The following is a 26,392-nucleotide window of genomic DNA, read 5'->3' on the forward strand; positions in this document are numbered from 1 at the left end:
CGGCAGAATCTGGCGGTGTACCTGGCGGTGCACATACCTGGCGTGCGCAGCAAGGCACCACTACTACTAGTAGTTAAGGTTGAGCTGTGCAGGTATTCCGAGAGCTGTATTGTCATATACGCAGAGACATGAATAGATCTAAACTGGCATTTCCAGAGAATCAAAAGCCGCCGAACCCGCAAAACGCCAACATAAAACGTCATAAATAAATCATCAGGTATTCTTCGGCTGCATATTTGTCCTCGTGGACGACATCGTATTATTTTCGCGTGGGCTACTCGCAATCGGTGTTGATCCAGATCCCAAGGAACCCACCCGGGTTGTCTCAGGGGCGTCTAGTTGATCCAGAGCTTCTTTGAACTGTACTGGGCTATGCAGCGTTCTTTCGTCACTTCGTATTGTACCATCCTGCTCGAAAAAATCGTCGTCTTCCAGGCCGGCCAGTAGTGCATGTCGGTCGTCAGCTTCATTGTCGCTTGCGATACTTGCGTCATCGGGGTCCTGAGATGCGGAGAGCGGTTTTTTGATAAAGATATCAATGATATAGTATTGAATAGCGTTCATGATGACAGGGAAGAGCAGCATCACGAAAATAATTTGAATGGCGGTGTTGCCTTCCGTCCATCGCAATGCCCAGTCGCCCACTTTGACGATAAGCGGTATCATCTGAATGAGAAAGAAGACGCATATCTTCATTCCTAGGAGACCCATAAAGTATATCATGGATTGCTTAAACCACCAGCCGACGCGTGGTGGATCGCCGTAGTTTCCTGATTCAATGGACTGTGGTGGATTTGCAAGAGGGGTGTATTTCGCCAAGCGGTTGAGAAAATGGAGTATGAATATCAATATTGGGATACCAAGAGTGGTCTGTTTGGCGTATGTTAGCAGCTGCTAGAAGAATGGATACCCCTGGCGTGCTCAGAATACTCACATCAATGCCCAAGTTCAGTAAGTAGAACGAGCACGGGTTCGGCTTGTATTTCATTGCGATCTCAAACTGCCCAGCAGAGAACATGGACATCAATAGATTGAGAAGATGTAACATAGATGAGCCGAACACTTGCTTCGAAGCATCGAATGCCCATACTTTCACCGGTCGTTGAGGGCGCTCTCTCCATCGCTTATAGACAAGTGATAACAAAGCCAGCATTCCCAACGCAGTCTGGACGATGAGAGAAAACGGCCCAAGTAGCCGGCATTCTCCATTATCATCGTCATCTGGAGAAGAGTCGGAGTTTGCTGGGGTGTAAGATGCGGCTGGTGTTGACACGGCTGGAGATGATGGGGTTGTAATGACACCGGTTGGAGGGACCGAAGCATTTACTCCAATGCTGAGGGTAGTGAGTATAATTATTGCTGCAGATAAGGTCGAGATCGATGGATAAACCATAGTAAATCCAATGTCGCCAGGCTCCCTAGGACTGGCGGCTAAGGTATGATGGAGATATTGTGATGTCAGAGGGTGGTCGAAGCGGCTTGGAATCAGTAAGCTGGGTAGATGTGGTGCAAAGGCCTGAGAGAACAAAAGGGGCACAAGTCTAGAGGATATGTGACAAACAATGTGAGATGAAATAAAGGAGATGAAGACTCTCTTGCCGGCAAGGAGCCTGAGCCAGCCAGGAGAACAAATATCACGAGTCAAAACTCTTTTGCAGGCTTGCCTTCACAGCCCCCGCAGTCCCAGTCAAGCTGGAGCCCTGGAGCCAGAGAGCCACTGCTACACCTGGGTTGGGTATTGGGTAAGCGTGCCTAGACCCCCACCCTGGCCCCGGCCCCGTGCCTCAGGTTAGCGCCGTTTGATGGAGGACAAGGTCAACTCTACTCTGCTCCGTTCAGGGTCTGTACTCCGTAACTGCAGGGACAAGAGTGAGCTTTAGACTATGAGCAGCATTTGGCTCTTTTGTAGACTACGCCGTTGATAAACAATAACCCAAGTGGACGATAACTCAAGTATTATAATGGTGTTCAGATTTGCATGTGAACACTAAAGACTACATGCCATTTGATTAACACCTGAAGTGGGATTCTGTTTTCTGGAAGACCGTACTCGCAGATACTTAGTCTACACAACGTGAAACTAGCTGGCCAGGAACCACTACATTTAAGTCATGATGCCTGATCTGTGGGCCTGAGTGGCTGGGCCGTTGACTGCAATCGTGCAATGCGCGAAGTGGATACAGTTGGCATCAAAAACTCACGATGCTAGGCTGCTAGAAATGCACTACTCCGTAAGGGTACCGCAGATGATAAGCTTAACGGCAATGCTACGTATGCAGTAGATCTTGAAGATCTCAGGGTCCTTCCCGGTGGCCTCCGTTTCTGGTTGAGTGTAGTCGCCCCTACCCGTGGACGCCCTGCAGATCGAGCTTTGATGTCTCATAGGTTTGCCGAGCCATAGATTGGCTGGCAATCGATATGGTGATATTGATAACAGTAGCTGAGTGGCATAAAAGTCCTGATCCAGCTTGAGAAAGCCCCCATCCTCTCCCCAGAGCTAAGCCAGGGAGGCGTGTCATTCTACCTAGCAGCCCTCAAAACCCATGAACAATAGCCATGAAACCCATATGAGTGAGAAGCAAAAACTGAACGCCGAAAACCCCGCAGCCGACCAAACATAGCGCGCACATCCTCATGTCTTGCAAAGCGCAGAGAACACGTAGAGTAAGCGATTAAAAGAAAATCGTCACGTCATTCTATACCATGCTGTTGTTTAAGACGTTCCAAATTCTCTTGCCTTTCCGCCAGGTCCTCCTTCGACTTGAGCATCTTTTCCGGCTGGTGATATAAGACTAAGAAGACGGGGCAAGTCAGCAAACATTATTGGGGCCCAAATTCCACCAGAGCATATTCGAAGACGTACCGACAAGATATCTGTTCTGAAAGTTGAATCCATTGAGCTTATCGCATGCCTGTTTGGCGTCGTGAACGTCTTCATAAACCACAAATGCAGTTCCCTTGGAGTTGTTCGCGATTCCTTGTCGTATTTGTCTAAAACAGAAGGCATAATCAGCGCACTGGCAAGAAAAGCAATGTCGTCGCTATCGGCGGGGCCGCACCGGATAGGTCCAAATTTTCCGAAAAGGTCGAAGAGTTGTTCTGCAGTAACGTTGTAGCTATGTATCGGTTAGTCTCAACCGAATGCGATGGCAGCAGTGTCGTTGGAAACAGCAAAGCTACTGGGACGGCGGGCGTACTTGAGGTTCTTGACAAAGAGAATCCTATACGAGGTTAGCATCTCTAGTGATTACTCGAGCTTCAATATGAGTAGTTGATCACGCTGGGCCAGGATCGGCCACCTTATCGTACAGTGGTCAACTGGGAGGGGTATGCTTGAGGCTTACCGATTGGCTTCGGGGGCGAGCTTCCGGCTCATCCTCAGACGAAAAGGTATCAGAAAGAATGATTTGGTGAGTTTAAAAAGATAAATCCGAAACCCAGACGGGGTTTGAGATTGTTCAGATGCAAAAGGAGAGAGGAAGAAGGAGAGAGCAAGAGAGAGGAGAACAATGAAAGAGTCGAGTCGAGATGGTCGCGAGATTCGGAGGAGAGCCTTCGTTTCCTCTTTAGGATTAGTTCCATGAAGGCATCGGAGCCTCAAACACAGGCAGGCTTCCCAAGCTCGACAACGGCGCTGGATGAGTGCACTAAGGTGCTCAGAGGGAAGATGGATGTAGCTGAAGATTCTCAATTGATCTAGATCCCTTCACTTGTGATCTCTGTGACGATCGGTATCCTGTAGGACTCGTCGGCCCCAAACTACTTTATGCCTCAGGCACCAACGCGACCTCTCTTCTCTTCGTTGCTCCTTCTGCTGTCCCCTCTCTATTTCCCATCATCTGCGCTCGATCTCTCCCTTTTCGCGTGCACTCGGTGGCTTTGTCATCGTGAGATTTGTCGAGTCCTCGAGGCCCGGTACTCTTGCCCTTTCTCCCTCTTGTCTGCATCCGTCGCGGCGTCCTCGGTGCTGCGTCAATCCGGCAGAGGGAGAGACTGAACTTCTTGCCCCCTCAAGTTCAGCGCTCCGCCGTGCGACTCTCCTCCGTCAACCTCTCCGAACCCCTTTCTCGCGCCTTTTCCTCGCTCACGAATCGACTTTCATCTCATTGCTTACCGTGCGCCCGTCATCCCCTCAGGAATGACTTTCCTTCCACCTGCGGTGGCCCTCTCTTAGCCCAAGTGTGGTGGACTACCCCTCCGCTTTGCATTTGCTTTCCGCAAGCAAGTCTTGTCACCTCCGCGGCCATTTTCCCCTCCATCCTCCCGCCCTTCTTTTCGCTCTTTTGTGTTTCGGTTTACGCCTCCAAAATGATCAGTGCTACCTCTTTCGTGAACCCCATCGGCAGCCGACCGCCGCGGTATCGAACCCCTTCCCCTCCGCGACGCGCCGTAGAACCTATCTCGCCGTGCTCGACTATTGACTACCGCACCTCCCGGGTTGATCGCGAAGCCTCAGCATCTGCTACCTCGGATCATGTCCGTTTCACACCAAGTGATACTAGGCTCTCCCCGGTCGATGTCCCGACATCGCATCGGTCGGGTCATGGTCGGTCCAGCTCAACTATTGACACCCTCGCGACGATTGCGCTCGCTACAAGCCCTACCTTTACACCTCTCACGTACCGTCATCCCTCAGAAAATCCTGAAACCGCCACTGCGATGTTCCCTCCCGAACCTACAGAACCGAACGAACGCCCAGCAAAGCGACCACGATCAGAGAAAGACGAATCCTCATACGCACAACAGCGATCAAACATTGTCCCGATTTCGAATCCTCCACCGATCTCTGATAGTATGAAAACTGACGCAGAACTGTTGCTGAATTTTGCGCGGCCGACGAATTTGTACCCACCGACACCGTCATCGAAGCGAGTCAGTGCGGATGACTCCTATCATAACCATGTCTTTCATTCGCAAGGCCAAGTCAAAGAGAACAATGTTAGCACATACTGGGGAATGAACCACGAGAGCGTGGTCTTCAACCATTCTGCCATATACAGTTTTCCACCATCACGGATGAGATCTCAATCGGATGGCTCGGCTGCTATATCCCGTCCAGTGATAGAAGGGCTCAGGCCGAACACAAGCTCTTCGACACTACCACCGATTGCTTGGCAAGAAGATGCGGATGGCGGAGACAGACACTGGAATTCTGAACCTAAGCCAGTTTTTGAGGGACCGCAGCTTGACTTCCACAAACCGAACGAAACGGTGCCGAACAACTTTTCCCAGAGCCAACCGCTGAAGAAGGAGCATGACACTGAACCCAGTGGATCTAGTCAGGCAAGCTGCGCTACGTGCAACCTCGTTCGTATACCAATCGATAGCGACGACCAAGATGTTACATGGATTAGCTGTGACGGCTGCAAGCGCTGGTTTCATATTGTATGCGCTGGGTTCAAGAATGATCGCGAGATCAGGACTGTCGATAAATTCATTTGCAAGACCTGCCGGCCTATACACGGCCAGACTACCTTTGTCCGGAAGTCATCTCGCGCCCGCACCTCGATCGACTATGCCGGTCTCAATCAAGGCTTGGTAAAATCCGCAACAGACTCATTAGAGCACCATTATATTGAGCCTTTAAAGCAAAACAAGATCCAATTTTTACCTGAGAACTTCCCACGCATGCGCCCAGAACTTGTCACCGCTGAATACTTCGAGCGAGGAAACGGCATGACAGAACCAATCGTCATACCCGCCGAATTCAACACACATGCAGCCATTTCATCCATTGGCCACGAGTTTGAAGCCCTTGTTCAGGATGCGTCCACACAAGAAATGTTTGACGAGCTCTTGGACCATCAACCAAATGAGGATTATGAGACTGTTATTGACTGCGGCCAAGATCAGTTGGATATGGTGATCCCGCAAGGACTGACAGTTAGGACAGTCTCTGAGCTCTACGGGCCGGAAGAAAGGGTGGAGGTCATTGATGTCAAGTCCCAGCATGGTGAAGATAAACGTTGGACCATGCAGAAGTGGGCAGACTACTACGAGAGTTCCGGCGCTAAAGTGGTCCGCAATGTTATCAGCCTTGAAGTTTCGCAGAGTAAATTAGGTCGGCTGATTCGCCGGCCAAAGATCGTACGCGATCTTGACCTTCAGGATGCTGTTTGGCCTGAGGAGTTGAAAGCCGTTGGAAATTTTCCGAAAGTGCAATTCTACTGCTTGATGTCAGTAGCGGACTGCTACACCGACTTCCACATTGATTTCGGAGGTTCCTCTGTCTACTACCACATTCTCAAAGGCAAGAAGACTTTCTTCTTCATACCTCCCAAAGATAAACATTTGAAGAAGTACGAGGAGTGGTGCAACTCGCCTGCTCAAGACTACACCTTTCTGGGAGACCAGACCAAAGAGTGCTACCGCGTCGACCTTTCCGAAGGCGATACCATGCTTATCCCGTCTGGCTGGATTCATGCCGTCTGGACGCCTGAAAACAGTCTTGTGATCGGTGGTAACTTTCTTACCAGACTCAATTACGGAATGCAGATCAAGATTGCAAAGATTGAAAAGGAAACCAAAGTTCCGATGAAATTTCGGTATCCCTTCTTCCAGAAGATTCAATGGTACACTGTCCTGAAATATCTCGAAGAGGATCCGGTACCTCAAAGCGTGTTGGACGCTTTTTCGCAGGACGAGCACCATCGTTTCCATCGAGAATATCCTATATACTATGAGTTCGGAGAGCGAGCAAATACTGAGCCGAGGGGATCATCGTACCACAACTCGCGGTTTTACTCTCAAGCTGAACTTGAGGGTCTCCCGGACCTCGCCAAATATCTCCTCAGGACTGCTTTGATTGCAGGCTCTTACCTTGTGGAAGGCGTTACTGCTGATACCAGAAATGCCGTCAAGAGATCGATACCTACGATGTCTGGAGATCCTATTGACGTGATTCGGACGTTCGGTATATGGATTGCATGGAAGCGAGGCAACGAGAAAGCTGCACATTGGACCCGTCCCGGTGTTGTGGAAAGCAATGCTAAACTCAGCCTTGTGGAAAAGAAACCCGCTGGTAGACCTAGTCGCCGCTCAGAGCGTAACGCCGAGAATCAACGAACATACGCAGAGAGACAGGCAGTGCAGCGTTTGTCGGAGCGTCCGGCCGATGACTCTCAAAAGGAGCCTGTCGCTGACGATGAAAGCGCTGCGTCCTTGCCAAATAATACCCCTCCAATGCACACTGCTCCCATCCTTGTGCCGGTTGTTAACGAAGACACAACCCCGAAGCACAAAGCCGCTCCACGTGGCTCTGGCCTCGGTCCAAAACGGGTCGCCTGTGACGCATGCCGCAAGCGTAGAATACGGTGTCATCACAAAGAAGAGAACAATGCAGTGTCAGGTTCGCAAATGGCGATTGGCTCTTCTAGCCTAGGGCATCACACACCAACTGCGCAAGATGCGGCATCAGCCCTGAATTCACTCGCCGCGATTGCATCCGGTGCTGGTTTTCCAAATGGCCTTCATACCATGAAAGGCTTTGATCGAGTGGAAGGTTCAACTAGTTACACAACTGGCATCACGGCCACGCCACAGGGAGGCGCCGTAAAAGTGGGTGATGCCAGTCCGGATGGTCCGAATTCAGCCAAGAAAGGTCGCAGCAAAGCTTGTGATGACTGCCGTAAGAGCAAGGTTCGTTCATGTCTCTATTTATGTGGTTGTCTTACTTTTTACAATGCTAACGTTAACAGCGTCGTTGCATTCATGATGAGTATGGCAGGATTGATCCTATAAAGGCTCAGGAGCGATCGAAGCCACGAGCGACAAGTCTGGCGAAAAGGCCACGGGTTAACGAGGAAGGGGCCACATCCAGTGCAAGTAAACGCTTGAAGCAGGAGAGTATATCGCCGGTGGCGAGGCAAGCCCATATGAACCATTGCGGTGCGGAAAATGCAACTCGTGCCCAGGAGGTTGCTGAGAACGGCACGCTAGAGCATCCTCCCCGCGAAAGCAGCGCTCAGCGCGCAGAAAAAGACTTGCTGGCTGATCAAAGGTCATATGCATCGCCGCCAGCGTTTCAACCGGACACAGTTGCTACCAAGGAGTTGACCGCAGCCGTGTCAAAGCCAGCTGGCGCGTTGGTGTCACCACCAACCTCGCTGGCGGATGAAATGGATATACAAGAACAAGTCGATGGCGAGGGGGAACATGCATCTGCCATGTATACCCCTTCATCAGGCTCCCGCCACTCTTCGCGCCAACCCCGGCAGATTGAGAGATACATGCCAGAGGTGCACTTTGCCAAGACGACAAAGTCTGCAAGCACTATTCCTCAACCTGCGCGTCGCTCATCTTTTGGTTCTACCGTGCGAAAAACAACGCCAGGGTTGTCGTCCGGCCCAAAGAAATCTGCATCCCGTCCATCCTCGTCTCATGGCAAAAAGAGTCTTTCCCCTTCAGTGGAGAAGAGATCCGAACGTCATGCCTTTCCTCCCTCATCTTTTGTCCAGCACGGCAAAGACCCCAGGTCAGATCATGCAATACTCGACGACGACCCTGATGCTGAAAGCTTGCGTCTAATACGCGAATTGCAAGAACAGGAGTTCGGGTTACGGCGGCGAGCTGGCCGAGCTTAATCTTCTACCTTCGCAATCGTGTCTTCGTGCGGAAATACAGCCTACTTTACTTTCTCTTTAGACATGCTAGACCGGGACAGGCGAGGTCGAGGCACTTTGGTTTTTTGTTGCTGGGAACATCTGGGACCACGGAGTTAATATGAGATGGAGTATAATGGATACGGGATTGGATTGTTTCATGCCTTGTCCTCTCTTTCTTTCTTTTCCACCAATATACCTTCCTTCGTGTCGGTCTCTTTTCACGTCTCCTATTGATTACTTACTGCTTTATCCGGCGTTACGGGCTGGAGCTTCTACTACCTGCTCTATTGGGGGTTTTCTTTGTCGTCTGCGTTGTGTCGATCATGTTATTCCATATCTCCCACTTGCTTTTTCTTTCCGAGCATGATATCTCTTCTACATGCCTGCGAGTTGAGTAACTCGAGCCATTTGTTTTTTATCCACGGGGCGTCTCAAGTGTGTTTGTACAAACTGGGCCATTCTTGAATCTGAGGATGATTTTGTCTCCTTGTCGTCTTTTTTATTTTTTTCCGGTTTCCATTAAGACAGGTCAGATTGATTTTGATATTCATGTTGCTCTCGATATCATGGATAATCAGGTAACCTTGGTCTTCGCGAGTCTCGACTATGACAGTTCAGCTCATCATATTCTGCTTATTCCATTGTGACACATGGGTCTTTACTCCTCCTTGGTTTGGTTTGGAGTCTGTTCAGTTACAGCTATTCCAGTATTGTTTTCATATCGAGTGAATAATCCAACAATCTATTATTCTTTCTGCTATTTATCTACCTGGTAGGCGGACTCTCTCGAGAAAATACAGGCCTTGAACTCCACCAACCGAAGCTCCTCAAAAATGCTGCGAAATCGTAACGATGATGATGTATGTCTTTGTAGCGCTTTGGGTCCACATGCTCTCTAGCATCCAGAGGGGTATTTCAATCTAAAACAGGTAAAAATAACGTTCGGGGTATACCATATACGAGTAAAGATGCCAACTGTAAGAGATACTGGGTACTAAAAACGAGGCGTAAAGATAAGAGAGAGGGAGAGAGAGGGGAAAAGGGAGAGAGCAGATGGAGAAGGACCACCGTCGTCAATGTCATCGTAGCATAACAGACCACATGGTGTTTCAATAGTCATGCCGCTGTCGCTGCGTCAATTGACATGATCATAAGGGTTTTGAGGTCCAGAGGTAGACCATCGCTTAGCCCGCTTTTTCTCTCCGATGAAGTCTTTGATGATACACGGCTCGTCATCGGGCGTCTGGCAAACTTTGCGGCGATTGAGATGCTTGAAGCGCGGGCCGAGGGGACCGTTGACAAAGTGATATTGACCTGCAAAACGATACTGCCGATGGTCTCCCAGTGGATAAAACTTGTCGCCCCAATGACCGTTGAAGTAGAACCATTCGGTAGGCGCGGTTGGATTGAGGGTAGAGGCGCGAAGAGTGTCATTTACGTGGTCGTACGTGTACATGTGGGAGTTGAGGCGCGGGTCCCAGAGAGGGCCTCGGTCTGTTTCATCATGCAAAAGGCCCCAAGGAAGGATATATGAATGTACGCCCGGCGTGGCATACATGGCGTGCGTGCCGGTTGCCGAGTATATGACTGGCTGTTGGATTGGACCAAGAATTAGCGCCAATACATCCCTGAAACCACGTGCAGTTGTACTTACACGTCGGCCAATCTTCTCCACTGCTTCGTAGCTGTATGCTTCACCCCCAGAATGGGCGCTGAAGAAGAGGGCTTTCGGCTTTCCGTGGTGGAAACGCACAAGGCAGTGTTCCCAGTCTCCAATGTGGTTTCCAAACCGCACATTGAACACCACATTTCCCAGATTGAAGCTATAGAAATAGAACCAGAAAGCATCTACAATGCCGTTACCTTTGTCAATGACCAGTAGAATTGCTGGCGCTTCGCTCCGCCCGCCTACCTCCTTGGCAGATATAGGTTCGGCGCCGTACCGCTTGCGCAGCTCATCGCGTATATGCTCTGTATCCGACATGAGATAGCCAAGCTTATCGAGCGGAATGTCTTCTGTTTCTCTATCCTGCAGATGAAGCTGCGTATCGTACCATTTGGCTCGATTCTCAGGCGTATCATCGGGAAAGGCACCGTCTATCCGACCATCCCAATCAGCCCAGGCCGGCTCGAGATCATTATCCGGAGGGCTTGGGACGTTTTTCTCTCCTTCCATCCACGGAGGCCGCGCTTCTACATCATCATTGCTGGTAAGGAAGACATTGCGTCCAGCCTCCCACTGATTGAGTTGATCGAGGTTTCGTAGCGTCGGATGATCCGACTGCGATTGGATTGGAGTGTAATTCAGCATGGGAGTGGTATGATAGAGATGCTCCGCGATATCGCAGGGCCAGTACTGCTCGCGGGAGAAGAGATGCACGAGCGGAGCATACTCCAGAACATAGTCTGGAATCTGACGACGGGACCGTTCTACTGCATCCCATGAGTCCTCGGAATGAGCGGTTTCGTTGGCCCAGTGCTCCCGCCAGGGTGATGGATTGTCTTCCCCAGGAAGCTGCAACATTGATTCGGCCTTATGGTGGCCGAAGCGTGAGTGAATAGGGTGGAAGTGGGCGACACCGCAGATGCCGAACCAGCGGCAGGCCTTCCTGTCGACCCAATGGTGCGAAGAAGCAATCCAGCTCTTCTCGTCATGATCTTCTTCAAACCAGATGAAGGCCGACGGTTTAACCGCACGGACGATACTGTTGAGCGTCACATAGGCGATGAGTGATGAGAGGGTGACAATTGCCGCGGTAGTCTTCTGGACCATCTGCTCATAGGTACTAGGGAGTGCTGCAACGTCGGAGGAGCCGGAAGGGGGCAGGCACTTAGGGGCGACTCCGACCTCGTTATCCCCGGCAGCACTTTGAGTGGTAGAGGGCGGAGCGGTGGTGGTGAGAGTGGTGGGGGCACTGCTGATGTATGATTTCCCAATCGGGATAGCACCACCAGGCGATAAGATAGCGGTCAACGAAGGGTCGTCGGCGGGATTGGCAGCAGCTACTACCAGAGCAGTGAAGAGCACAAGGAGGAAGAAGGAACGAAGGCGAGCATCCGGGCCCGAGAGTACAGGAACAGGAAGAGGAGGCACTATAAGAAGGAAACGAAAACATTGTCCGGTCAGCGGGTGGTCGAGAACATCCACAGAGAGCGATGACGGCGACAGCAAATCGAGCGCCGGGACCAGCAGCAGAGTCCAACATCAGGGAACGGCCATTGGCCCAAGCTAATGGAAAGCCCGGGAACGACGGAATGGGCTTAGATAATGGACGTTGGGCAGGGCTGAGGAGCCTGAGGGGAAGTTGGAACTGACTGACTACTGGCCTGGGAGATGACGGATGCATTACTGCGCTGGTGACTCCCCTTGCTTCCGCGCAAAGCCGGAGCTTGGAGGAATGACGGCCATGATTGGCGCGTCTAACAGAGCAAAGAGCGCCAGGACTTACTGGTGGGTGTTTTCTTTATGCTTGTTCTGGAAACTGAGCACAGGGCTGAGCTAGTGTGGAACTGAGGGGTTCCTGATAGTCGGGCGAGGATGAGATGCTTATGAGATCATTGATAGAGAGTCGGCAGACTGCTTGGAGTACTCGGTATTGTCTGTGATTATGCTTCCATGAGTCAACAGCTTGATTGATCAGCATAGAAAAGCTGGAGCCTGGGAATAGTGACCATGAATGCAGAGGAGCTGGCATGCGGCATGCCTAGTCTCGCTGGTTGCAGGGCTGAAGATGGAGATGGAATGCCCGGGGCTCCGAGTCGGGGTCGAACCGTCGAACCCGTGATGTGTAACAGCCGTGACATAGTTTACCCACCAGAATCCCAAGAATTACACCTATTTTACTTACCGTACACTATAGGCTTGTTACAGGAGATTCCGCTGTTGATCTGCGCGAAGGCCGAGAGTCCGAATCGAATCCACAGCACTGAAGGCCTGCAGGTGGGCACAAGAGCTTGCTCCTTAAGATTCACGCAATGTCGGTGGTCGATCCTGCGCTGCTTGATACTGTCCCCGGTGATGAGGAGTCCGAATGGGAATACGAATATCACGACACCGAAACAGAGGTAGGTCCTAGCCCATCACTTCTACTTTCCGGGTGCTAATCAAGTTCTCCAGACTTTCTTTCTCAACCTCGACCTGACAACCCAGCACGGACTTATTCGGCCCCCTCGCCGTCGTAACGACCCCTCCGCTCCAGCACCAGCCAGCGCCGCGACTACCACCGATCCCACGCCGACTCCCTCACATCCCGATGATCAGGATTCCACGGTGATCAACTCGGACACGGACAACGCGCCCGCAGAGCGTGTCCAGATTCTCGGGCTTCACACTCGCAACCCGATCATTTCCTATCAGAATCAGATCTTCAGCGGAACTTGGGCGGACCAGCTGGGTACGGAGTTGTTCTTCGCGCGGCCCGAAACGACCAGTACTGAATTAGACGAACCTAGTAACAATCCTCCTGCTCAGATCGCCCCGTTGAAGCGCACTGAGGACTTTGACCTCATTTCTGCCAACAGTGTCAAAATCCTCGGTCGAAAGGCCCATCTTATCTCAAACTCGGCCCCGGCTGCTGAGCGAGAAGCTCCTACACTCGAGACTTCAGGACTGGTATACAAGCCAGCACATCAGTCAAACCAAGCACGGTTTCTGGAGCGTCTGAAAGATGCCAAAAGAAGCAAGGGCGAGACGGATACGGTACGCACAGTATTTAGTACCAGTAGACGAGGACCGAATTTGGAGGATCGACTACGTGGATGGGTCCAGACGGAGGAACAGCTGAATGCAATTCAGCAACTCAATGATCGGGCTGTTCAGGGCGATTATAACGCCGTGGTTGAGCTAGAAAATATTTACTCCCAGCTCGGCAGCCAGAATGCTGGTCAGTCCGAAGGTTCGTCACATTCGGGGTGGATTACCCAGAACTTCCGAAACTCCTCACACTCATGAAGAACCGCTCCCAAGCCGGCTATGATCGGAACGGACACATGATGTTCTATATGGTGTATATCACGTGGGTGTCGAAGCCGAACCGAGGCCATTCAGAAGCCGTGATAGCCCGAGATGGCGAACGCGACGGACTCCAGTGGACCAGAACACCAAATGAGCTATCTTGGCATTCTAGATGAGCGGTGGACGGGCTCTCCCGGGAGTCTGGGGAGGTGCAGACCCACTTCCATCACGAACTGAACCGGTTTTGTTTTGGCAAGTTCGCGTCATCGCACTGCAGGAACGGATGGTTCATGTGATCGACAGCTCTTCGCAGTGTTATCTCCATGTGCAGCTACACGGTGTACACTGACTTCGTAGCCGTGATACAATATGACGATCGGGATGATGAATGGATGATTCAACAGTCGGAGCTTATCAGCCGGAAGACTCTACAAGCACCGGCATGGAATCCGCACTTTCTCGTCTTCCAAACTAATCCAGTAGATTGCTCCAAAAATAGCTAAGGATTGTATCCATCCTACCTCAAATCCCAACTAAAATGATCCCAAACTCAGAAATACAAGCCTTGACTCCGGTAACAAACTATATCCAAGCAAAAAAAACCACCCATTATACCATGTACTCCCTAGAACCACCTATCCAATCCAGCCCATCGCTCCTGTTCCTTCCGTCAAATAAGCGAAATCAAGAAATCGGGCATTAAGTCGTCGAGAGGAATGAAATCCTCCGTTTAGAAAGAATGAGGGCTTCGAGACTCCACAGGAGACGGGGGCGGCGGTGGTGGGTATTCGAAGGCCGACGTTGACTGTGCTTTGCTCCCTGATGCGGAGGGCATGGCTGTTGCAGTCGTATCTGGTTCCAGGGACTTGGCCATCAGGGCCATGTAGATGTCTTTTTGGCTGAAGGTGGGTGAGATCACGGACGAGGTCCCGGGTGCTGATGTCACGGCGGGTGTGGTCATTGTGCTGGGTTTGTGTGCGATATTGTATGATGAGTAGATAGCGGAGTAGGTGGATGGGCTTATGGAGGACGCTTGTGGGAGGTGGTGCAGGTGCAGTGGTTCTGTTGTTGTGGTCGTTAGCTTCGTTAGCTGGTTGATGTACTAGTGCTGGAAGTATTTTTTGATGTGGATGCGAGTTATAAGTAGAGAAGGAGACAGACAGGCGCCGAGGATCGCTGAGTATACGGGAGTCTGATTGGCATGTTATGATGATTGATGAAATAATGCTCCTCCGCGGAATATATACTTTGGGGAGGACGAAGGGATGGGGGGGCGAAGATCAAGTATGGGGTCTGGGGTTTGTGGCATACCTGTTTTTGATTGCACTAGGATATAGACAACAGTTGACAAGATGGCAGAGAGAGTCTATGATGAGATTAAATGAGCGTAGGCAGAGCGAGTTTTTATGGCTTGAGCTCCGTTGAGTCAAAAGAGTCTGGACAAACAAAGCTCCAACAGAGTTCGTCGACAGCGAATTCAACGAGAGTGGACGGGCCCAGCCAGCAACATGCAAGGCAATAAGATTTGGTTTAACCAGGGAAGGGTTGTATGGAGCCAGCGGGATGTTTGTCCGATCTGCCCAACTTGGACTGAACTTGGACTCAGGAGTCAGTCCACTCTGCCAGCCTCACCTTGCGTGATAACCAAACCAACTGGCCGGGACAGGCTGCGGAAGGCGGATGCGTGCCCCGGACGGAGTCACAGTCAGACTAACGGAGTATGGGGAAATGAAAATGGATTGACCTCACCACTTGGGAATGTGTGGGGAAGTTGCTATTCTTGCTCAGGGCTAGAATGTCCACGAATATTAGAAGAGAACATTCTTTGTGACGGATAGCATCGTGATTGCCCCGAGTCGGGGTCAACGGCTCAATCGCTTTGATTGCTTCGATATGAGAGCCGGGCCGTGGACGAAAGAGATGATATTCTCAACAAAAGTACGGAGTACAGTTGTTAATGTTGACTCGTTTGTGCTACCGCGGAGAATTCGGCAGGGATGGCGAGCGCCGATCGTTGGCTGCATCCACCCGCCTTGCTCTCCACCAATTCATTCCTCTTCATCAATTACCCTGCCCGGACTGTTTCAGCAGCCTGACCTGGGGTTTGAGTCTGGGATCTGGGTTCACGGAGCCCAACACTTACACGAACCAGCGAGGCCAACTTCGTATTCGATTCGATATGGAACTAGGACATGGTTCAAACTCTGGGGCAGTTCTCTGTTTGCAGCACCCGTGCACATGGAGTCGCAATGATCGTCTGATCCCAGACCGGTTTCAATAAAGGATCGGACATATTTATGTACGGGATATGGTGTAGCAGCGTAGCTATCGCGCGCCCAGAACGATCTCCTCCCTCCTCGCTTCCAGCTCTTCCGGGCCCCGAACTCCCGCGGACCCGGTTGCGGTACCCAAAGAACCAACGGTGATCTGGCGCCACGCGGCTGGACGGCGTACAAGCAGAGTACAAACAACCCAGGCCCTGTCGGAGTGGCTCCAGACACACCGCTTCGACTGACACTGGACGGAGATCATGATTTAGGCCGAGAAGCGGTGTACACTGGATGAGTCGAGGGTGAGGTAAGGGCTGGATCTGTCTCCGATAAGTTGGCTTTGGATCTTCATGGAGTCTCTGTTGCCACGGTAGGCTATCGCGTCTGGATCTGATGCCTCGATTATTGCTTGCGGAGGTGCTCGGCACGCCTTGAGCATTCGCCCTGTTTGGGTCTAGATGTCAGAAAAACAGATCTATTCGGCTGTTTGAATAGCCTGTCGTCAATAGCCAACTGGATAGTGGCTGTCGAGAGCCCAGAAATTACATACGTACGTCCTCTGGCCTGTATCGGATCGAGCTCTACCTGTCTGGGTAATCACGCTACTGGCTGTGACTATACAGCATGGTTACCATGACAGATGTGGAGCCTCAATCCATGCAATTACATTCACATTCTCAGATTAGAACCACTATGGATCTAATATTACGCATATCTCTGACTGAATACATGTAACCTAGGAAGTATCTTCAGGAAGACCAAGGTGGAATAAGTAAATGCCGAAAATATCTACAACGCACTACTCAACCCTAACTCTCCGACTAAAGATCAACGGCAATGGCGGTGACACAAGGGTGAAGGTATCCCGGAGACCCTCCAAAAAGGCTTCGTTACTCTGACCTGGGGCGAGAGTGATGTCGTATCGCTTGAGGAGAGCTGCGGTTACGGAGCGCAGTTCCATTAGGGCTAGCTGCTTCCCGGCACACGAGTACGGCCCTTGACTCCTATGTTTAGCATTGGGGTGAAACAACTTATAATGCTCGTATAGCTGAAGTCGTACCTGCGTTAAATGGTATATAAACTGCTTTGTTCTTGACTAGATAGGGCTCAGTCGTCCAGCGGGTGGGAAGGAATTCAAGCGGACTTTCGAAGTTTCGGGGATCTATTGTATGTCAATTACCTTGAGCATGGTCAAGCTGGCAACTCAGGTACCTCGGAAAATGGTGTATAGAGGGCTCTGTACGAGTACGTCCCCTGGTAAGTAGACGTCGCCAATTTTCATGCCGTCTGGAGGAGTAACCCGTTGAGTACCGGACGGCACCGCTGGATGCAGTCTCAGTGCTTCGTTGATTATCCCTTCCAGAAAATCAATCTCCCCAAGGGACCTGTGCGACAGGTCGTCCTGCCTGTCAAGCTCATATTGGAGCTGCTTGGCTATCTTGGGGGTGGTTGCTAGGTAGAAGAAGATGATTGCTAATGCCGCAGCTGTCGTATCACTGAGCAGGTCAGACCAATTGTTCTACAAGGGCCTGGAACTGGAATAAGTACCTTCCTGCAACTACAATAAGATATGAATCCCCCTGGAGATTCAGGGTATCCTGCGCTGTCCTCGGGCCCTCGCGGTAATCACGCAGTATCCAGGAGAATACGTCTGGGACAGCCGGCTCGCTCTACAAACATCAGTGAATGTACGCTGTGTCTCACAAGGTAGAGAGAAATAAAGTACCTGCATCCTATTCCCAACCTGGGCATGCAAGAACTCCCAGAACTTCAAATACTGTGAATTGAGTCCCGGAATAGATTTGAAGAACGGAAACAACCACTGCATGCGCCCAAACAGCCCGACACTCGTCATGTCACCGTGCAGTGCCGTTAGGAAGTATGTATCCTCTCCGTTCACCAGCATATCAAACGACTTCCCGAAGGCCATGTCCCCCATGACATCGAAGCTATAGTAGTTGAACCACTTCGACATATCTAACTCCATCTTGGTGCTAGCGGCGCGTTCGACCGTGTCAATGAGTTGGGCTGTGTATTTAGACACGCGATCTTCATAATTGCGCAAGGCTAGATGCCCCAATTTAGTATACTCATAGCTAGTAGCAAAAAAGTAATAGTGAGGCCTACCTTTGCTGCTGAACCCCATGTCCCAGACCTTACGGCGGCGCGCGTGCACTTTCTTGTCTCGCTCCGTCTGCAGGGATACCCGCGGGTGCAGAACATGATACCACGGTCCTTTGCTGAGCTGGGCTTGGGGACCATATAAGGCGACGACAGCCTCAGGGTCGGTGATTGACAACTCGGTAGGTCCTGGCCAAGGCTCAATCAATATGTTTCATGGTCAGAATGGACAATATGCAAATACCTAGCCGCACGTAATCTCCATACTGCGCGTGGAGTTTCTCCACCTCCTCATACATATGAAGCTTCCTGAAATTGAGGTATGTGGCATAGAAGTTTGATAAGCGGGCGAGGAACGGTCCTGGAAACGTGCGCAGGCGATGGAACAAGGCACGATAAAGGATCATGCTAATGTAGACAGCTGCTATGTGCCAGATGATGAGATTCAGTGCCCATTTGTGAGGGGTTAACAGGATCGAGTCGAGCACGAGTGCTATGATGCCTAGAATTATGTAGATGAAGAGTATGCAAGGTGCTTTGAGGTCCCATTCACCATGCCTGTAGAAGAGTAGATGTGTACAGACTCCGGTGACGGCGCCTGCGAAGGGCGCGACATAGGGATCCATGGTCGAAGAGATTAATCAGAACGGTGATCTTCTTGGAGGTTAGATGAGTTGTGTGTATATGTGTCATCCGACTCTGCGGACCGAGTAGACTACCATCTCACCGGAACTCCAGGCCCTGTCCTACTCTGGGCCATGCCAAGAAGGATCATTATCCAGTGTCCCCAACAGCCTACTATCCTCAATATCCTAGTGCTCACTACCCCCTGTCTGGTACACAATTTCCTAGCTTCACATGGAAAAAACTCCGTAGTTGCAGGAACTAGAGAACCTAAGGCAGTGTAGCGGGATTTGGTCTTCTGCTTGTCTGACCCCGCATTGCTAGGTTTAGCATAGATTTGTTGCGGACTAGATCGAAGGACTATCCTCACTTTCCGGCATCTAAACTCGGAGTTCCCAAGTATGCCTGGGATTGATTGGGACCGACATGCATGCCTTGCTCGCGGTTCACTTGGCCGGGGTGCATGAGGGTACTGTGCTAGACTACCTACCAAGGAAGTACTTCCCTGTGACCTCGGGATATTCAGAGAACCTTGGAATAAATATGCAAATGCAAATATACCTAGAGTACAAAGAGCAGGACTGACCATTGCGACCAAGCCCTAAACCACCGGCAGATCTACAGTTCTCGCTGTACTGTATTCAGATCCCATCTCCTGTTCAGCCAGTACAGTTCTTGACACTGATAGAGCCCAAGGAAAAACGAGTTTGCATTGTTGAGCGCCTAACCTAGCTATTTCCCATGCAGAACCTGCATGAAATCTTTTACTAGATGAAGTTAACAAGTTGTTTGGCAATCGAGAGATAACACATGGGCGTAGATGGGGATATTGGCCTAACCACCCACCAAAATAATCAAGAAAAATATACTGTTTGTTTGGACTCACTTTATCTGGGGAGAGTTATGCAGGACAATGCTGATATCCATCTCCCTTGATGCATAACGCAGCAGTCCTCTTCACCCATTAACACATGTTATCTTTGCCAAAGAACACCCCAACCACCACCCCATTAGCAGGTGGTTTATAAAGCAATTACATAAAGCAATTACTTGCAGTATTTGTCTGTTATAAAAAAGTACAGCCTGCACTCGCACATTTCCTTCACTGTTCCTGCCATAGCAGCCCTGTTGCTAATTAGTAAACATCACCCTGGAAAGTCACAGCACATACCATAGCACAACACACAGGATCCTCAATTGGGTGGACATGGTCCATTCAGTTGAGACACTGAGTCTGCGAGGACTTGCACATCAATCAACCGAAGTAGTAGGATAACCTGAGGCCAGATGACTTGATACTAAAGCAGGTACAAAAGAAAAATTTCGACGAGTGCAAGGCTGACACATGGCAGAACTGTATTCTAGTTGGAGGATCGCTCGTTGGTCGACTTCTCGACTTCACATCGGCATCTATACCTGCGACCAACCAAGATTCAGATACCAGAAAGCATTCCGACTGGATCACAGGCAATCTTCGAATAGCAAGTTTACATTGTTGGAAATGGATGCCAAAGGCATCTATAAGCTTTAGAATATCACGCCAGCTCTGAGGTCTGGAGTAGACAGGACTGCAGACTCCAAAGATCCTCGAGGCCGAAGCATGAATAATGTCTTTCTTCCATAATGAGCACCCATCAATGACGCCAACTATGCGGCTGGTGAATATATCCTGGGCCCCTTTGTATTGTCTTGAGGATCTTCCTTGTGCAACTTGCAGATGCCTTTTGCTTTGGGCGTCCAAAGCAAATGAAGGAAGAACAGGAAATATTGTTGCTGCATGTGAAAGTATACATAGCAGTAGCAAGTATTCGGGTTCATGCCTGTGTAAAGCTGCCAGCCTGGAAATATAATGCTAGGCTGCATCGATGAGTTTTTGTAATTGCAAGTATGCGTCCATAGTTACTGTACAGAACGGCAGATCAGCTCCTGTCATGCTGTGAGAGTACGGTGCCTTATCTCGTCATAACCGTCCTGCTTGATTCGCTGACGATGCCATTTATGAGTATGTACGAGTATGCAGCCTGACCAGCTGATAATGCATGCAAGAGGTCAAGGTCCGTCCAGCCCGATGCCACGGACCGCAACCGGGCAGTTATAAATTGGACGAGAGATCTATCGGTTTCGTTTCGAGGATATCAACGCACGGCGTGAAGCACTACAAGAACTGATTGGTGCCACAATCTGTAGTTTCAGTCTGATCGGCTGGGATCCTTCACCGCACCGGTATCACCTCGAGGTCGTATGCATGTTCTTATCGCACGCCCCTATCAAGATAGATGTTTCGGCCACAAGGTTTTGAACAGCCTTGTGGATTATTCGAGATCGCGTCTTTGCTTGGCTACGTCATGGTTGAGGAACCAGACGCATCGACGGACTGGGGTCGGAATCACCTGCCAGACTAAGTGGACAAGATGGGGCTGGGGAGAACGAATGTAAAGTCGTGATCCTAGTGGTTTTGCAACTATTACCTCATCTTCCAGAGCCCGAGCGTCCCGGTGCAGGAATCAGGCCCCAGGAACCCCACCTGGGGCGGACGGTTTCCTGGATGTTGGGGAACGTGTCTGCCAGAAGAGGTTTCTATGGGGTAATATTTGACTCCAGGGGAAGTGAGGCATTTTAGGATGCAAATTGGGTTGTATCAAGTAGTATTTGACAGTTGTACGTGGAAGAGTGGTATTGTGGTAAATCATAAACGTGGACTGCCAGGCTGAGAGGGGAGCTCTCCCCCGCAAAACACTAGCAGAGATTGAGGATACCGTAGCCAGCGTCGGATCCAGGTACCTGTCAGGAATAGGATCGCCCGTCCCCGCAGTCTGCCCTCACATCTTGGACCATGGCAGCTGGAGTTCAGTTGCAGTCAAATGCAGTGGTCTGCTTACTGAGATATTGTCAGCAGCTCAGACATGAGGCATTTTTGATGCTTTCGCCATTACACAGGGAACGAACAAGGGATGCAGCCGCCAAACCCAAGCAGCAAGCAGCAGTGATTTGCAGGCAAGTGGCATCATGACAAACCGAAATTCCGCTTTGGAAACTTCTTCCAGCTCTTCAGAACACTAAGTGGAGGGATCCAGACCACACGACGGCCATGGTCAGCTGATTTGGGCCTTATGGTATCATTCTTGCTCTCATTTTACTTGCGAGCCCAAGGGAGCGGTGGCTGTATGTTAGCAGAGCGTTAGATCGCTTTTGGCGTCCGTCCCATGCCACAAATCTCCGTCGGGCATTATCATCAACGTACTGTATGGCTAACCGCAGCCCCTTTCCAGACAGGATTGTTTGCCTGAACCAGAGCTAGTCGACCATGTTCTTTGATGCCTCGAGAAACGTACACCCTCGTGACTCAGGCGGGTTTGAGGCAATTGTCCAAAATTAGCACGACACAGCCGCTCCATGTGGCGTACTCCGTATTTTTCAATTCTCTTCGCCAAGCCTGAGGTCAGACGCCCTAGCCGGATCCAGATTCCAGAGAACTCGCCTGGATCCACTATACCTTGGAAACGGGAGCCCTTGGGCTTGGATTTTGGTATGTACGGTGTAGACAGAATTATTAGGAGTAATGAAGAAAGGCACGCAAGTTGGAGCACCAAGTAACGTTGTCACGATCAAGGGGCTCTAGAGAACGTGGAGATCGAGGCATCATCAGCGTCTGCCATCACGGGATCGAGGCTCGACCGCTTCGCCGGGCCGGCTTTGTACTGTACCTGAAGGCTGATCGCGCATAGCACCGGAAAGGATCCGCTGTAAAGCTGATACACTGAGAAATACTCCGTACACCGTATCGAGTGGCATATTATTGGGACCACTGGATGACTCGAATCTTGACCAGAAACTATATAAAGCATTAACACCCAGCTGCTCAGCTTCATTCTGTGATTTTATTATATCTGTCAATTACTCAAGAGGGTGTTGTGACGAGCAATTGCTCTCATCTGTTCAATCGTCTGTCTGATAAGCTCCATCCACTCTTTCGTCATTGAATATCTATCCCACCGCTCAATCGCATCCAAAACACTCAAGGTGAGTCTTTCTACCCCTTGTTGACTGCTCACCGTCTCTCTCCCGCTCGTTATCTCCGTTGCTGTACAGATCCTTGCGCCTTCTGCGAAAATAATCCTCTTATCTCCGGCCCATACTTCGTGCTGCTGCTCTGCCGTTCCTTCCCTCTCTCACGGTCGTCACTTTCTGTTTGCCCGTACGTGAGCTCATCATTAGTATTAGCAGTACTGCTCTTCTTCGTCTGCAAGTGAGCATTTTAACGGGAGTCACTGCGCTCATTCTCCATCATGGTGTCTCCAGCGTCCTCCCTTCAATCGCTACCAGATGTACATGTCAACGGCAACGAGACCAATAAGCTACCCATCAGACCGGCCCCCAAGCTTTACGGTAGCAATGATGGCGCTTCGTCAGGCAGTGGAACCCCAATTGGGTTCCAAAGACAACCACACAACAAGATTCTCGACAGCGTAGCTGGTTCAAGCGTTCGACTTCCCTCACCCCAACCCACGCACCTGGCGATTCCGGGAAGCCCACATCGAATCCTTTCTGAAGAAGATCCGGGCTATATAGCTGCCAAGTTTGAGGGCAAAGAACATCAGATGGAGGAAGGTGAGCCGCGGCCTCTCAGTCGACAACAGACCTGGAATTATCATTGCTAATGGCTTCTTACGACTATAGTCATGGATCAGCTAGAAAAGAAGGGCTTCATTCCTCCAGAGTTCATCGTGGGAGAAACAGAGTGGTTCTACAATCAGCTGGGAATCGATGATACCTACTTCCAGACGGAAACGGTCGACGCGATTGTCACGCAGATCCTCTCATTATATGCTGCTAAGGTTGCTGCGTACGCCCGTGATGATAAGAAGCTCGAGATTCGCCTAGATAAAGAGGCTGAAGACCATGCAGTCTACATTGATACGAGCAAGCCAGGCTTTTCAAGCGTAGGTGGTCCAGGCTACGAACAGAGAATCGACAAAAAATACATCGACGGCTCAACTCACGATCACAGCTATCGCATTGAGACCTTCCGTTCTCCCACTCCAGTTCCCGGCGATGACGGACAGCAGCTCCGATGCTACTTCGTGTACAAGTGTCAGTTCGCCAACCCTAACCCGGGACCACAAGAGACGAACATCGACATTATTGGGGAAAAGAGATTCCTGCAAAAAGCGACACCCAACACCAAAGCCGTTTATCAAGAGATTATTAGCAATGCCGTTGCTCGGGCTGGCCCTGTCATTGAGATGTTTGAAATCGAAAAGTCTCGCGAAAAGCGTCTAGTCATTGCCTATCGCCAGGGCTCCGCCATGGGCTTGTTTAGTGCACTTTCTGACCTCTATCATTACTACCGCCTGACAAGCTCTCGGAAGTACTTGGAGAACTTCTCCAACGGGATAACCGTAATATCACTCTACCTGCGCCCCTTGAAGAACCCAGAGATTGCTGCAAAGTTCCCTCCCATTGAGGCTGCAGTCCACCAGATCATCAAGGAGATCTCGTTACTATACTGCGTTCCTCAAAACAGGTTCCAGCATCACTTTGCTAGCGGACGCCTCAGCTTGCAAGAGACTATCTATGCCCATTGCGCGTGGGTTTTTGTCCAACAATTCCTGAACCGCCTCGGCTCCGAATACACTTCCTTAACCGACCTACTGGACTCGAACAACAGCGCACACGCAGAGCTGTTGGCGAAGATCAAGAAGAGGCTGCGTACGGAGACATTCACCTCTGACTACATAGCAGAGATTGTCAACAAGTATCCCAACCTTATCCATAAGCTCTACCTTGACTTTGCAAATACTCATTATGTGCAAACCCGAGGCCCATCTGAGGATGATTTTCTCCCGACGCTGAGTTACCTGCGTCTTCAGGTTGACCAGGTTCTGGATAGTCGGCAATTGAAGCAGCTTGTTTCGAGTACGGCTGCTAATGAACACGATGAGATGGTCATGAGTGCCTTCCGTGTGTTCAACGCGTCCATCCTCAAAACAAACTTCTTCACACCTACCAAGGTGGCTCTGAGCTTCCGACTCGATCCTCATTTCCTTCCAGAACATGAGTATCCTCAACGGCTGTACGGGATGTTCTTGGTCATCAGTTCCGAATTCCGAGGGTTCCATCTTCGCTTCCGAGACATCGCCCGAGGCGGCATCCGTATTGTGAAGAGTCGAAACAAAGAAGCGTATAGCATCAATGCGCGCTCACTGTTTGACGAAAACTACAACCTCGCCAATACGCAGCAGCGGAAGAACAAGGATATACCGGAAGGCGGGGCAAAGGGAGTTATCCTACTCGACGTTGATCATCAAGACAAAGCGCGTGTTGCTTTTGAAAAATACATCGACAGTATCTTGGATCTTCTGCTACCGCCGGTCAGCCCCGGCATCAAGGACCCCATTGTCGATTTACACGGTAAAGACGAGATTCTTTTCATGGGTCCTGATGAGAACACGGCGGAGCTGGTTGATTGGGCTACAGAACATGCTCGCAACCGCGGTGCCCCTTGGTGGAAGTCTTTCTTTACCGGCAAGAGCCCTCATCTTGGTGGAATTCCTCACGACACATATGGAATGACCACGCTGTCTGTTCGCCAGTATGTTCTCGGTATTTACCGCAAACTCAAGATCGACCCCTCGACAATTCGCAAACTGCAGACTGGTGGCCCTGATGGCGACCTCGGCTCGAACGAAATCCTCCTTGCCAACGAGAAGTACACTGCAATCGTCGATGGATCGGGCGTGATCGTGGATCCACAAGGCCTCGACCGCGAGGAACTTGTTCGACTTGCAAAGAAGCGGGCGACAATCTCTGAGTTTGATGTGTCAAAGCTCTCGTCGGAAGGTTACCGTGTCTTGGTGGACGAGAGCAATGTTCATCTGCCGAACGGAGAGCTAGTCCATAATGGCATGGTTTTCCGCAACCTGTTTCATCTACGCAAGGAATTGACGTATGATACTTTCGTTCCTTGCGGTGGACGCCCGGAATCAATTGATCTTTCCACCGTCGGCAAGCTTATCGAGAATGGCAAATCCACCATCCCCTACATTGTTGAGGGAGCCAATTTGTTCATTACCCAAGACAGCAAGCTCCGACTCGAAAAGGCTGGATGTATTCTTTTCAAGGATGCCTCTGCCAACAAGGGTGGCGTGACGTCTTCGTCGTTGGAGGTATTGGCCTCTCTGTCTTTCGATGACCAAGGGTTCGTGGAGAACATGTGTGTTGGCGAAGATGGCAGCGTTCCTGAATTCTACAGCGAATATGTCAAGCAGGTTCAGGAGGTCATCAAGGAAAACGCTACCTTCGAGTTTGAGGCAATTTGGCGCGAGCATGAGCAGACGGGCATTCCCCGCAGCGTTCTGAGTGACCGGCTCAGCGTAGCCATAACACAGCTTGATGAAGAGCTGCAAGAGACAGAGCTGTGGGATAACGTGGAGCTCCGCAGGTCTGTCCTCAATGATGCTCTACCTAGACTGCTCCTGGACAAGATTGGACTTGACACGATTCTCGAGCGAGTAAGTGGCTCGCATCACTGCCTGCCAGCCATCAACAGACTAACACAATCACAGGTTCCTGAGAGCTACCTGCGGGCTATCTTCGGGAGCCACCTTGCAAGTCGCTTCGTGTATCAATACGGCAGCGGCCCAAGCCAATTCTCGTTCTTCAACTTGTGAGTGATTCTCCTCTACCTTTGCTTGTTATGATCACATCCTAACAAGATGAACTCTAGTATGACCAAAAGACTTGCACAGTCCAAAGCATAAATCATTTTAGACCAAGGAACCTCTGTTCCGTAATCAGCATCTCATGTTCTAGAATAATGT

At 50.5% G+C, this 26,392-nt stretch overlaps 7 protein-coding genes across 7 annotated transcripts; 3 read left to right on the plus strand and 4 right to left on the minus strand.

The window, feature by feature from the left end:
• Positions 1–213: 213 nt before the first annotated feature.
• On the minus strand, positions 214–988 carry DSM5745_07378 (STIMATE family protein; the record flags this gene model as incomplete). Its single annotated transcript, XM_026749394.1, has 2 exons — positions 214–870; positions 935–988. 2 exons carry the CDS (start codon positions 986–988, stop codon positions 214–216), a joined length of 711 nt encoding a protein of 236 aa, XP_026602484.1.
• Positions 989–2,691: 1,703 nt separating this feature from the next.
• On the minus strand, positions 2,692–3,376 carry DSM5745_07379 (putative pre-mRNA branch site protein p14; the record flags this gene model as incomplete). Its single annotated transcript, XM_026749395.1, has 5 exons — positions 2,692–2,792; positions 2,864–2,991; positions 3,060–3,116; positions 3,198–3,221; positions 3,345–3,376. The coding sequence occupies 5 exons, from the start codon at positions 3,374–3,376 to the stop codon at positions 2,692–2,694; spliced, it is 342 nt and encodes a 113-aa protein (XP_026602485.1).
• A 932-nt stretch (positions 3,377–4,308) lies between these two features.
• On the plus strand, positions 4,309–8,582 carry jhd1 ([Histone H3]-lysine-36 demethylase; the record flags this gene model as incomplete). Its single annotated transcript, XM_026749396.1, has 2 exons — positions 4,309–7,638; positions 7,698–8,582. 2 exons carry the CDS (start codon positions 4,309–4,311, stop codon positions 8,580–8,582), a joined length of 4,215 nt encoding a protein of 1,404 aa, XP_026602486.1.
• Positions 8,583–9,738: 1,156 nt separating this feature from the next.
• On the minus strand, positions 9,739–12,012 carry DSM5745_07381 (uncharacterized protein; the record flags this gene model as incomplete). The annotated part of the gene is made up of 3 exons (XM_026749397.1): positions 9,739–11,696; positions 11,752–11,897; positions 11,954–12,012. The coding sequence occupies 3 exons, from the start codon at positions 12,010–12,012 to the stop codon at positions 9,739–9,741; spliced, it is 2,163 nt and encodes a 720-aa protein (XP_026602487.1).
• Positions 12,013–12,578: 566 nt separating this feature from the next.
• DSM5745_07382 (TFIIIC subunit 6 family protein) lies at positions 12,579–13,554 on the plus strand (the record flags this gene model as incomplete). Its single annotated transcript, XM_026749398.1, has 2 exons — positions 12,579–12,668; positions 12,721–13,554. The coding sequence occupies 2 exons, from the start codon at positions 12,579–12,581 to the stop codon at positions 13,552–13,554; spliced, it is 924 nt and encodes a 307-aa protein (XP_026602488.1).
• Positions 13,555–15,622: 2,068 nt separating this feature from the next.
• Positions 15,623–18,574, minus strand: DSM5745_07383 (cytochrome P450; the record flags this gene model as incomplete). Its single annotated transcript, XM_026749399.1, has 11 exons — positions 15,623–15,654; positions 15,701–15,998; positions 16,061–16,271; positions 16,382–16,429; positions 16,628–16,823; positions 16,888–16,989; positions 17,040–17,323; positions 17,376–17,497; positions 17,554–17,894; positions 17,955–18,137; positions 18,193–18,574. The coding sequence occupies 11 exons, from the start codon at positions 18,572–18,574 to the stop codon at positions 15,623–15,625; spliced, it is 2,199 nt and encodes a 732-aa protein (XP_026602489.1).
• Positions 18,575–22,858: 4,284 nt separating this feature from the next.
• DSM5745_07384 (glutamate dehydrogenase (NAD(+))) lies at positions 22,859–26,332 on the plus strand (the record flags this gene model as incomplete). The annotated part of the gene is made up of 4 exons (XM_026749400.1): positions 22,859–23,180; positions 23,250–26,083; positions 26,138–26,238; positions 26,299–26,332. The coding sequence occupies 4 exons, from the start codon at positions 22,859–22,861 to the stop codon at positions 26,330–26,332; spliced, it is 3,291 nt and encodes a 1,096-aa protein (XP_026602490.1).
• Positions 26,333–26,392: the final 60 nt, after the last annotated feature.

Source organism: Aspergillus mulundensis (genome assembly GCF_003369625.1).
Source record: "Aspergillus mulundensis strain DSM 5745 chromosome Unknown scaffold_7, whole genome shotgun sequence".
Taxonomy (NCBI): domain Eukaryota; kingdom Fungi; phylum Ascomycota; class Eurotiomycetes; order Eurotiales; family Aspergillaceae; genus Aspergillus; species Aspergillus mulundensis.